At 33.8% G+C, this 13506-nt stretch overlaps 1 protein-coding gene across 2 annotated transcripts in view; it reads right to left on the bottom strand.

Annotated features, from left to right (window-relative positions):
• Positions 1–492: 492 nt before the first annotated feature.
• URI1 (URI1 prefoldin like chaperone) overlaps positions 493–13506 on the bottom strand; it is a 64504-nt gene continuing 51490 nt past the window's right edge. The window contains exons 7-11 of one of the 2 annotated variants that reach the window (XM_065925718.1): positions 11987–12161; positions 10149–10488; positions 8001–8143; positions 6962–7211; positions 493–3794 (exon numbers count right to left, since the gene is read on the bottom strand). In XM_065925718.1, the coding sequence (XP_065781790.1) occupies positions 3612–3794; positions 6962–7211; positions 8001–8143; positions 10149–10488; positions 11987–12161 (1091 nt within the window). In that variant the 3' untranslated portion in view covers positions 493–3611. The remainder of the gene's footprint in view (positions 3795–6961; positions 7212–8000; positions 8144–10148; positions 10489–11986; positions 12162–13506) is intronic. The other variant, XM_065925720.1, reaches the window with a different exon arrangement.

Raw genomic sequence — 13506 nt, 5'->3', positions numbered from 1 at the left:
TGAATAAACTGTTATATCTATACACAAAAAAGTGTTACATCTCTTATCAATTAAAAAAAGAATGGGGCACAAAGAGTGGAATGTTTATCTTCTCTGTATTTATCTTTTCATATAGCTGTGACTCTTAGAACCACATTAATGTTTCGTATAACCTTCATACACATCCCAAATAAACCATTAAACCCAACCACAATATGAGGAGAATTCAAACTGGAACACAAACACTAACAAATGAACCTAACTCCTTTATATATGAAAGATCACAATAAAGGGAATGAGAAAGAAAAAGAACCTCAGAAAAGTTTCTTGACTGATACTTAAAAAGAACTGAACATAAATAATGAGATATATTTAGTAAATGTTTTTCTCCTGGGGATTAGGGTCAACAGTTGACCTTTGAACAACATGGGTGTGAACTGTGCCTGCTCACTCACATGCTGGGTTTTTTCTCTTCAGGAGATATGTACCACAGTACTACAGACAGCTGTAAAGTTACATGCCAATTTTTGACTGTGGGGATAGTCAGTGCCCCAACCTCAGAGCTGTTCAAGGGGCAACTGTATTAGATATTTTAAAAATAAGTAAACATATTATATATAATAAAAGCTAGATTTCTCACTATTGAAGAAAGAAGTCATAAATAAAAAAAAACTAAAATGAACCCTGTGTTCTTAAAGTCAGGAAGTATCTGTATAAACTTACATTTTTTAATGTACGTAAGCAGACAAACATATATATGTACATTAGTTAATAACAAAACTTCCTACACCTGTTAAAAGAGCCTAGAAACAACAATATCAAAATGGTAATATACACACCTACATGAGAAGATGTTGGTTTTTAAACACCATTGTCCAACAAAAGGATCAAGGGCTCTTTGGAGAAGTGGTTATTGTTCCAAGGCTGCTGCTGCTGCTGCTGCTAAGTCACTTCAGTCGTGTCCGACTCTGTGCGACCCCAGAGACGGCAGCCCACCAGGCTCCCCCATCCCTGGGATTCTCCAGGTAAGAACACTGCAGTGGGTTGCCATTTCCTTCTCTAACGTGTGAAAGTGAAAAGTGAAAATGAAGTCGCTCAGTCACCCCATGGACTGTAGCCTACCAGGCTCCTCCGTCCAGGGGATTTTCCAGGCAAGAGTACTGGAGTGGGGTGCCATTGCCTTCTCCAGTTCCAAGGCTAGGGCAGGAAAAACACAAGATATGCCTATAACATTTTGTGATGTCAGAAAGAGTGTTCAAAAAGAGATGGAGACTTGTTCAAAGAATTCAGGAGTCAACTCAAAGGAGTTCCTAAAGGTCAAAGGTAGAAACTTTGAGTCAACAAAATAATGATAATTGGATTTTGACTCATTGAACAGAATATCCAAGTCCATACTGATATAAAGAAATGAATTAATAAATGGAACAGGGGTCAGGGAGGTGAATGACAGATTTTCATCACAAAAGAATTCAAAGAAATAAATGTTGAAAGAATGGGCAAAACAGAAAACCACTATTAGGCAAACATCACAGTAATAATGCTGAATGCAAAGTGGGTGAAATTCAAATAAGATCTGCAAATTAGTTAATAGTATTGTACTAAAGTGAATTTCTTGGTTTTAATAATTGTATTTTGGCCATACAAGATGAAATGACTTTAGGAGAAGCTAGATGAGGGGGTATATGGGAAATCTACTATTTTTGGCCAAATTTTCTGTAGATCTAAAATTAGTTCAAAATTAAAAGTTAAAAAAAAATTAAGTCTGTTGTATTTTACAATGATTTAAAAGAGAACACTTAAGACCAATTTCATTTTATCATATTGAATACTGAATTTAACCATAAAAAATAAAGGTATATGGTTAAGTTACAATTTGAAACTCTGTTTTAAGACTGAAGCTATGAAATGGGGCAACACTCCTTCATTCGGTCTTCAACAAAAAATCTAACACTTCTTTGTTTCTACTACCATTTTGTTCCACGATGGAAAACATCTACTTGCAAGAAGAAATATAAACTACATAAACAACAACAGGCTCAAGAGGAAGTTGAAAAACATGAAAAATTATTTAATGACAGTACTCTTGAAATTACATGTCTGTAAAGACCACCACAGTAACCCCGTAATGAAGTCTGTTTCTCGGGGAAAATCAGAGGAAGGCTCACCTGACAAGCAGCTAGAACTGTGGGCTCTTTTGTGTGCATGGGATTATACTCTTGGTTATTTTTTTTGGGGGGGGGGGGGGTGGGCTGAGAGAAAAAGTTTTCAACTAAAAATATATACAGTTGATCAAAATTTACTGAAGAAAAAAATCTATATTTTTAGGCAATCTTTTAAAATCTGTTCTCTATTCTGAATTTTCCATTAACTTGTGGGGATTCAGGCTCATCCCCTTATTACTAAGATACACATTCATAAAATTTTTACAGTTGTGCTGCTCTAGTTACAAATAGCTTCTACTTTTCTAGGACATAATTTCACTTTGTTTAAGTAAGAATTCATTAAAGAAGCTATAAATAACCTTTAAATATTTAGCCATGAATAGAGGGTGGACTGGCATTGATGGCTATTTTAGTACTAATGCAGAATGCTTTTTAAAAGCTACATTTTAGCATGCATCAAGCTAATGATTAACACTTCCAAGTGTAATTTTCAATGTTAGAATAAATTTCTCTTTATTTTAAGGAGTTCTGCCAAAAGTAAATATGTTATTCAATTATTTACTAGTAGGAAAGTAACCTTAAAGAACGAAAATGTTCAGAAGATTAAAACATAAAATTTCTGACTTAAGAAAATTTGCTTATGTATTTCTATCATCTAGACAACTTTTCCTTCTCTCCCAAAATAAAATGTCACTTAAAACTGCACACACTAGGGGAGAATTGCCTAGGGAATCATAAGAATTCAAGGATCCACTGTACGGTGCATGTAGCATATATATGAAAGACATTTTTATATTGAATTCTGAATCATAAAGTTGACAACATTTTAGAGACCAAGTTTCATAAAATTTTTACTTAAAAAAAAAAAGTTTTACAAAATACCGTTCTTTCAACCAAAGAAACTTTCTGTTGGGTACATGGAGCTTTCTACCATAGAGGTTATAGAATAACAGTCAGTCAAACAGGGACAGATTTTTTAAATAGCCACCTAGCTGCAAAACCTACAAGAAGTAGATTTTTTTTTTAAAGTGCCTTTAAAAGGGTAAAGAAAGTAATATAATTGTTGAATCTATTTGAAATTTTAAAAGTTTCTTTAAAATGGTCCATATGGTGTGCACAATATCGCAGCTGGAACAAAACTGCCAGTATTTAGTTTGAAACACAAAAACAACACATATGAACGGCATTCTATGAAAAATAATTCAAAATGCTGCCACTGTATGACACAGCAAACCTAAACAATGAGTGTTGATGGTATTCAGAGAATTAACAAAACAAGCTGAAAATTAAAAGTATTTAAATATTTACTTTGATTTCTTTTTAATACCACTGATAAGAGTAACAGAACTTGCTGCCAAATTTACTCAGGATGCCTTATTTCAAATTACATGTAACATATTTTGCTATACATTTTCTAAACACTTGCAAAACTAGGTTTTAGGATGTAAACTCCCACTTCCTAGGCAGGCCCTAGTTTTTCTGCTGCAGTCTGGCAGCTTTGAACTTTGAAACCCTCTTCGTAGTTCCTTCTGATACTTCTGACAGAACTTCTTTTCGTTCTGGAATGGTGGGTAGCACAGGATGAGCCATGGCTGGGTGTGGTGTTAAGGAGGGTGACAAAAACTCTTTTTCTATTACAGTTCCAGAAAAAGCCTAAAAGACAACAAAATCAGATTATGATAACAAAACACAAATAAGATGCCTACAAAATCTTTATCCTGCATTGCACTGCCAATCAGACATTTCTTTTCATTAGATTTTCTGATACACAAAACTACAACAACAAAATACACATTGCTCATAGAAATCAAGTACCATTAAAAAGTATCTTAATTATATCACCAAATATAAGTAGATGTTTAACAGTACACATGTTAAGAAACCAAAATGTAAAAAACATGTTCATGTGGAATTTTCAAAAAATGGGTAAATAAAAGGTCCTCAACTTTCATACATTCATTCCATTTATATCCAGATCATGCTGTGAAAAATAATGTATTAAAATTAAAAATTCTATTACAGCGTCAAACACCAACTGATGAATGAGCTATCCTATGGTGGCCATGCTGCCTGCAAGCCTACAGCCTAGTTTCAGCCGCAGTGACATCTCTTAGGTGGTGTCCACTTACGCAATTATTTGATTATTTTATTGCATCTTGCCTCAATTTTATTTGAGGTCAGTGGAAACAGAAAATTAAAAGTGCTGGTGCCAGTGGAAATAATTGTCTACCTCAAATTTTAATGCAATAAATAACAGAAAACAAGACACCACAAAAATTATTCTTTTATTTCAACCCCCTATTTGCTGGACATTTTTTCTTTTTGTCTACTGTAGTGTATATATAATGTGTACAAAATGTATGTATAAATGTGTATACTGTGTACAAAATGATGGAAATAAAACCAAAGACAGGTCTTTTCTATATCTTTCTAGGGAGAGATCCATCAAAATCAAGTTGCTATGATTTTTTTTAAACATTTCTAGTATTTGGAATCTCCTTACTTTCATCTTCTAAAAACTCATTATGTACAAACTTAAATTTGACACACATTTGACACGCAAACTGTCAAGTATATTTTACTCTCCTTTGTCTACCAAGTGAACAAATCAGTTAAGACAATGTATCACTTGAGTAGTTTAAAAAGCCAATCTGCTCCAGCTTGCCCCACCAAAGGAGAACCAAGAATGCCCTGACCCTCCCACACTACTGTGAGACCCTGCGTGGAGTACAGCTTTTTAAAGGGAATTCAAAGTCTACTTTTCTAAAAACTCTATTTTATCATGATGAGTACAGAGCCTCCTTATTATACAAAAAATGCTCTTGAAAAAGAATATTTTAACATTTAAAGATATGGAAAAATATCTTTCAAAGTACTTTCCATAATCATGAACTATTTATTTTGATATTAAAAAATTTATAGCATCTAGATGCTAACTGTAACAGTTCAATACAAAATGCAAAGCTATTAAATAGGATGAAATGAAAATAAACTCTAGACTTGAATTCTAACTATATCATGATACATTAACTCCTTACTAAAACCTAATTTTTAGATACTTAAAAACAGCAAAAGTCTATCACTTGTTTTTCTAACAGTATGGAAGACTATTAAATAAGATACTTCTCCAGGTCAAATGAGATAATTATATTGGGAGAAGAGAAGGAGAATATTCTAATCATACAAACTGTACCTAAATACTAATGATCTCTCGATTGCCAATTACTATTTAGTATCATTTGTACCACCTAGGGACATTTAGCACAAGCAACAGAAGTTTTACGTATGTTTACTCATATACAAAGATAAATATTTTAATATGTCTTTGTCATATACTCAAATGGGTATTATCAGTTTGATAAGGGCCTGAGTTCCCCAGTCTTCCCAAATACTTTTTAAATTAAAATCTGAAATACCCACTAAACACAAGAATAAAAAAATCAAGTGTGGGAATAATGGAAACCATAACATTCTTATTTTGATATCTCCCAGTATCACTCTTTTCCCCATACACAAAACTGTGTGTAACATGGTGGGTAACAGTGTATGTGTGCACTCATTTTTCTGAGGGGAGGATCTACAGCTCTCACTAGACTGTAAAATGGTTCCATAACTTCCAAGAGTTAAAAATTTCACTGGCACAAGCCAAAATACAGAAGAACTATAGATAATTATCTGTCATATGTACTTATTTTCTTCTTTAACTCTACCAAAGCATTTAAAAGAGAAAAGTATAATCTGTTGGGCCTCCCCAGTGCCTCAGTGGTAAAAAAGAATCCGCCTGCCATGCAGGAGACGCAGGTTCGTCCCTTGGGTCGGGAAGATCTGCTAGATGAGGAAATGGCAACCCACTCCAGTTTTCTTGCCAGTAAAATCCCATGGACAGAGGAGCCTGGCAGGCTTCAGTCCACAGGGTTGCAAAGAGTCAGACACCACTGAGGGACTGAGTGTGCACACAGCCATGCACATAATCTGCTACCTGAACTATTTTAATTTTATAACATTGGCTATAAGTCTGGTCTAGTGGAATTTATTTTTAAAAAGCTGCTAAATTATTTTCTAGCCATGAGACTTTTCTATTGGTGCAGTGATTAAGACTCCATGCTTCCACTGCAGGGGACATGGGTTGGATCCCTGGTTTGGAGAACTAAGATCCCACAAGCCACACAGCGTGGCCAAAAACAAACAATTTTCTAACCAAAAATGAAATACATATTCTAATTAAGATACATTAAAATTCCTATTTCACAGAAATAGAACTTCAAGAGTGGTAATACTCTGTTACCAAAAAATTTCACACTATTTTATCTGAATACCTATATTGTTTTTGCTAAGGACTGTGTGCTGTGCTAAGTCGCTTCAGTCATGCCCGACTGTTTGAGACCCCATGGACTGTAGCCCACCAGGCTCCTCTGCCTGGGATTCTCCAGGCAAGAACACTGGAGCTGCTAAGGACTTTTATAAATTATTAATTACCAGAAAAATTACAAGCCCATGATTAATTAGGCTCTATGACTTCTGAAACTAAATATATGTATAAACCAAAGAAGCTACAAAATAAACAATGCCATTACTCTGTCAATTAATGTCAATAAATAGCTATACAAAGTAAAATAATTTAAAGACAATAAGATTAATCATTCATAGACCACATCTGGAAGATACAGCAGCTACAATTTTTTAAGTCTTTTCAACTCCCAAAATAACTATGTACAATGGGGAAAGTTTGAAGTTGCATATCCCTTTGAAATGGAGCTACCACTACCTTTTTAACTCTCCAAGATACTTTATGAAATGAAGAATTAAAGATCTCCACAAACCTCAGGTGTTACTGATAAAGGCAAAGGTTTCTTTTGATGATTTTCTTGTTGTTCTTCTTCCAAAATGCTCTCACTAGCATCACTACAAGCAGCCTCTTCACAGCTAACGCTTCTTAAAACTCCCCGTCTATCATCAAAATCAGCAGCACTGCTTTCACTGGTATCACTGCAAACACTGTTCTCTCTACTTCGAGACTTCAGGATTGACTTACGAGGGACATATTCTCCATTCACGATATCAACAAAGACCCTAAAATACAAAAATTATATATACACTCTTCAGTCAACATAAAACATGATAAATTTATAATGGTTTTTTAAAAAGTCTTTTCCAGAAATTAATTTAAAATATTTTATTCAAACATATCCAAAATTTTCACTATCACAGTAATTTTGTGGCCTCAAATGACACCTTATATTATCAATATTTCTAAAAAGTATAATTTTTTGACCCAATAAAATACAGCAGTTTATTTATAAGCATGTTCTGGGTGACAACAGCATGATTGTTTTGTACAAAAAAATGTACATATATTTTTGAAGTCATTTAGCAATTTTCACTATTTTACAAATAAGGGTCATGAAAATAGTATTTTCAAATGACAGCTTTCTCAGCAAACATTACAACAAAAAAGTCAAAGCGCGTACGTAGACTCTGTGAAAAGGTAAACCACATGGCTAACTAAGCACTGCCAAAGGTTTGGTAGCAAAGTGCTGCCCCAGCACACCAGAAACACAGACTTTCATTTCTAAAGTTAACATACAATTTTTGACCAGATTGGGAATGTTTTAAAAGCACTAGTGAAGAGGGGAAGTGCAAAAACACCGAGCAATATTCTACTTGCTTTGAACTGGGAAACTGCGTTGGGGCTCAGCAGCTCCTGTGAGAGCCTTTAAAACACAGAGCTAACTCTTATCAAAATACCTCACTTTCCAGTGAGAGACTTTGTGTTACGAGCAACCTTTTCCTGTAAATACTCAGTTGCAAAAAGGGAGTAGGGAAGAGCAGACTGCTCTGCTGTCTATGAATACCACTCACTTGTAAATGTCAGCAGGAGTCCTGATCATAGGCAGCTCTTGGGGAGAATGACCACTGCCAGAACTGTTCTTTCGCTTACGCTTGGCTTCTTCTTTTTTTTCACTGAATTTTAAGGTGGTATTTTTTCCAGTATTTATACGGACCTAAAAATTTCACAGCAAAAAAATCACTATCCTTTTGAGAAATTAAGGTCAACACTAAAACCAATAAACTCTACAATTAAGGAAATAATAGTAATAGAGGCAGTTTACATATTTTGACACTGAAATCATGTGCATTATCAGTTAAGACCTAAAAAGTCCTTACTTTATCATACTTCTACAGCATTACTTCTTGAATCATGGGTCCCCAAACCCTGGGCCACGGACTGGTATCAGTCTGTGGCCTGCTAGGAACTGGGCTGCACAGTAGGAGATAAGCAGCAGGCGAGCAAGCGAAGCTTCATCTGTATTTATAGCTGCTCCCCATCGCTCACACTACTTCCTGAGCTCGGCTTCCTGTCATATCAGCAGCAGCATAATAAACGTAATGCACTTAAATCATCCCCAAATCACTCCCCCCCATCCAGCCCCATCCATGGAAAACCTGTCTTCCATGAAACCAGTCCCTGGTGCCAAAAAAGGTTGGGGACTAGTTTTAAATGACCATTCTAGTCATCAGCAACTATTATTATACAAAAAGCAAAATACATACAAACTAAATGCTAGATTATCATAAGCTTTCACATCACCCATTACTTTGATATAAGTTTTTGGCTTAAATTATGCATTTCAAAACAAAGAGCACAATTAACACAAAATAAATACTCAGTAAGAATATAAAATTTAAGTCATAAAAACAATATGAGATAATGCTTAACTATTTAAAATTTTTAAATACCTCTAATTTTTAAAAATTTAAGGATCAAAAAAATAAAATCAAAGCTATTCAGGATTAACACATTATTCTTCTATCCCTACTCGGCATTTATACCATCTTTCCATATTAATGACTGTTCTTCCCCACAACATTCCTGTAAATATTATTTATTCTTCCTGCTTTATCTAAATGAAAACCAACTTAAAGCTTGAAAAGAAAACCACAAAACATAATTTTTTTTCTGGTAATAGGTCAATTTTTTCCAAAGAATTCACAAGATGTTCTTTTAGTCTGAAGTATGGGAATATATATTTTAAAAAACCATATAATTATTTCACTTCACATTAGAGTAGGGAACACTTAAAAGGACCTAAGAAATAGTAAATATGGTTTAAATATGTTTCATTAAATAATAATCACAGGCACTTAAGACTGATAACCACAGACCGTTAACTTTGATACAGGCAACCCCTACAAGGGTAGCTTATAGCTAAAAAAAAGAAAAAGAAAAAAGCAAGGCACTAAATTAAAACAAAAGGGTCCCTGTTTTATTACTAACTCACTCTATGGTCTTCTATGCCTTAAGTTTCCTTGAGAAAGACAAATTAGAAAGATGAAATTCCCAGTGGCTCCTTAAAGCAGTATTATGAGGCCAAGAGAGCAAGGGAATGAGTTTAAGGTCCTTCCTTCAGTGAGATCCAACCTGCTTTGATCTGGGATTTAAAAACTGGGGATTCTACAATAAGTAAAGAGGGAACAAAAAGTCTTTTGATACTAAGAAAAGCTGTATTAGAAGCTCTCGCTCTAGTAACCCCCAGCTCTAAAATACCAAAACTCTATAAAGTCCTGAATACCCAGAGATGCTTATATTTACTTTGTGAGAAATGGAACGAATTTTTATTTCCTGATAAATTTTTCCTTTTTGCTCGTCATGCTCCTATTCATTATATGCTCACACAGAAACAACCTGATATAATTAAAAATTTAACTAATGCCAGTTACTTTCATCATAAATATACCCAAATACTCATTTGATCTCCTTCCCGACCACCAAATTTCAAATTGTACTGTGGCTTCAAGGGAACAGACCAATACCAGCTAACTATCTAGACTTTTTTCTTTTTCTCTTTCAGATAAAACTGGTCATAACAAGAGGCAAAAGATGGTTTTCTTGTTTGGTATTATCAACAATATTAATCCCTGTTACTACTGTTCTTTTAAAGAGCTTTGTAGATGATCATTAATATTCAAATCATATGAAAAAATTAGTAAAGTTAAAAGTATACAAACCCTCTTAGGTTCAACAGTGTGAGAAAAATATATTGTTGGTATAGAATTATCTTCAACCCCTAAGGTATCATGGTCATTTTCATTATCACCACCACCATCATCATCATCATCATCATCATCTTCATTACTGTGGTAAGAATTTGAACCATTCACTGAATAGTTCAATGGACTATTCACTTGACCATTGAAGAGTTCTGAATTTGTAAGACTGTTATAACAATTGCTGAGGGTGAGAGAGTCTGTTACTTGATGCATTATATTCACATTTATGTTCTGATCTTCCTTTTCCTCTTCAGAGGACATATCTTCTCCATTTGCAATCACAGTATCAGGCTTACTACTAACAGTAAAGAAAAACAAAACAAGGTCAAACAAATACATTAGGATTTTTTCAGTTAATTTCAATGGGTAAAAAATAAGGTTTTGCATAGAATATTTTTAAACTAGATTTCTAGGTTAATAAAAATGTTTTGAAATGAATGAAAAAATGGTTTCTATGCTAATTCTATACTGTAGCTATTCAAACATAAGTAGAATATTTTTTCATCTTTGCAAGGAAGATATTAGTCATATAAAATAAAATACAATAAAATAATACAATCATAAATTAGCACAAAATTCACAGAGAATGTTATCTCTATTTGAAGACCAGAAATTATAGTCACAGAATTGTAAATATTCTAATTTTCTATTTTCATAATCAAAGTATTTTATAAGCATGTATTGTTATAATTTTTAAACTAAGACTTCTACATATGTACATGATTTATACACCTACATACACATTTCCCATGCTTCATTCTACAAAGAATTCAAGGACCTTATAAAAATAACAAAACCAGAAATGCAATAGAATGGAAACATCATGCAAAAATTGAAAAAGAATCACAAGGAAGAAAATCACAAGATTCAAAACTGATTTACAAAAATGAAACAGTATCAGTTAATTAAAAAGACCTAAGTACAGCTGAAATTGTAGTGAAAATAATACTCTTTGTGTCTTATTTTTCACAGTAACTAACTCTGCATACCATTTAAGTAAAATAATACAGTAACACCTTTCACTAAGCACTCTGACAATTCCGAGTAAGCACCACTGTGCATCTCAAACGGTAACTGGGTCAAGCTTTTCATACTTATAACTACTTGACCAGATGACAAATTCTGTTGTTGCTTAGTTGCTAAGTTATGTCAGACTCTTTGGTAACTTCATGGACTATAGCCCACCAGGCTCCTCTGTCCCTGGGATTCTCCAAGCAAGAATACTGGAGTGAGTTGCCATTTCCTTCTACAGGGGATTTTCTCGACCCAGGGATCAAACCCGCATCTCCTGCTTTGCAGGCAGATTCTTTACCACTGAGTCACCAGGGAAGCCCAGATTACAAACTATATGCTCAATAAGCAAAAAAGTTTGCAAAGGAAAGCAAGGATAAACACTTTATAGCCACAAACTTAAACTGAAGCATTATTTTTCTTTTTAACAAGTCATTCAAACATACTACATTATCTTAACTACAGTAAAAAAATAACTCATTTAAAATGTAATACGTAAAGTATCCATAATTATAAATATCTGGTATCTTAATTTATTATACAAAATATGGCTGAAATCTTATAATAAGAAACAAGTATATTGATTTTAAGTATTTCTATTACACACATATGTATGGGGCATGTGCATGAACACATTGACCTAAAGGAAGATATTCTAGAGAATTAATATTTGCCTTAGAGTGGTAGGGTTATTGATATTTTAGTATAATGTGCTTTTCTGTATTTTATTCAATGGGCACATATTTTATAAGGAAATGTGTGTAACGAAATTTGTCATTAGGTACCTATCAATATCAATTTCACCCAGCAATTCTTCTTGTCTCTCTAGTTCTTCAAGTCGATCCCACAGTTCCTTATCAGCAAGCAGATCCTTGGATTTTAGGTCATTTGCAAATTCTGCTTCAAAAATATCTGAAGTTTTTGGTTTGGAGTGAGGTTTATGAGCAATTCGATGTTTTGCTATTTAAAAAAGAAAAGGACATGGCCATTAACAGCCAATTTTTGAAAAGCACAAACCTAGACATAATGAGACTTTCTTTTGAGGTGAGGAGGATGTTGAGAAAGAGCAAGACATGATTTTTAAGCCAAACAGTAGAGTTCCAATGATGTATGACTCTTAGAATCCTGTTTAGTTCAAGGACCAAGCAGTGCCAGCATCCCTGGAGAACACTTCTCAAGTGCAGACTCTCAGGGCCTCCCCAGACCTGCTGAATCAGAATCTGTATTTTAACCAGAGCCCCAGAGAATTCACATGCACATTAAAGACTATAAAGAGCTGCCTGAGAGCTTCAAAAATGCATAAGCAGAAATGGTCACAATGCACTCTAGTTATAACGCAAAATTCAACACAAGTAATACCCATCTTCCATCCTTACTCAAGAGAATTTAGTTACTAAAGTAACACATAAAAGCCTTGTCACAGGATACTTTCAATTCTAAGGCACTGCCAGACGAATACCCTAGGAGAAATCTATGGAGCCTAATCCTGGGAAAATTCTACTATAATTTTATATATGAGTATTTATAGCTTTTAAATTGCTTCATCTTATTTATAATCCTCATGTGAGGCAAGAGATGGAAGAAATCAGAACTCACATCTACCTGCTTTTCATTTGAAAAAAATAATCTTTTTAAAAAGCAAATTAAAGCTTTGAAAAAGGCAATGGGAGGAAGTCTACAATGCTGTAATGTGACATGGTGCTAACCACACGACCTCCATCATATATTCAAATTTATAGAACTATTTTCTAAACTTGAAAATATCAAAATTATATTTCATAGCCTATTCTCTATTACCATTATTGATAAAATAGTATTAAAAAGTTTTACGTTTCAAACTTATAAATTACATATTGACAAATCTTTCAACTGTCACCAAAAAATCTTAAGTTGCTTTTCAACTCTAACTTAGATATATATCTCTTTTATTTCACCTTCCAACGCCACATACTACTATATAACCTGTGTGGCTAGAACACAGCTTCTAAAATCACTTATTTCATCTAACAAATTCTCTTCAGAGTCAATTATTAAAATATGAATTCTAATAACCAAACTAAATGTTAAAAGTTTTCTACAGTAGTAAATTATAAACCATTTCTGTTAATGGTTTAACTTCAATTTAATTTTAAACTTTAAAAATTTTCATGACTAGAACACTTTACAGCAGACCAGAGGACCACTGCCTTTATAGAAGTAAACCTAAACACACAATTGATCTTCAATTCAGCAAGAGAAAGTTATTATATAAACCTGGGAACAACCTGTGTATGGCAATGCCCGGCATCCAACATAAAATGAATGG

This window comes from Muntiacus reevesi, chromosome 2 (genome assembly GCF_963930625.1).
Source record: "Muntiacus reevesi chromosome 2, mMunRee1.1, whole genome shotgun sequence".
Classification (NCBI taxonomy): domain Eukaryota; kingdom Metazoa; phylum Chordata; class Mammalia; order Artiodactyla; family Cervidae; genus Muntiacus; species Muntiacus reevesi.
Note: the sequence above shows the minus strand (reverse complement) of the source record. Positions and strands in the feature narration are given on the sequence as shown.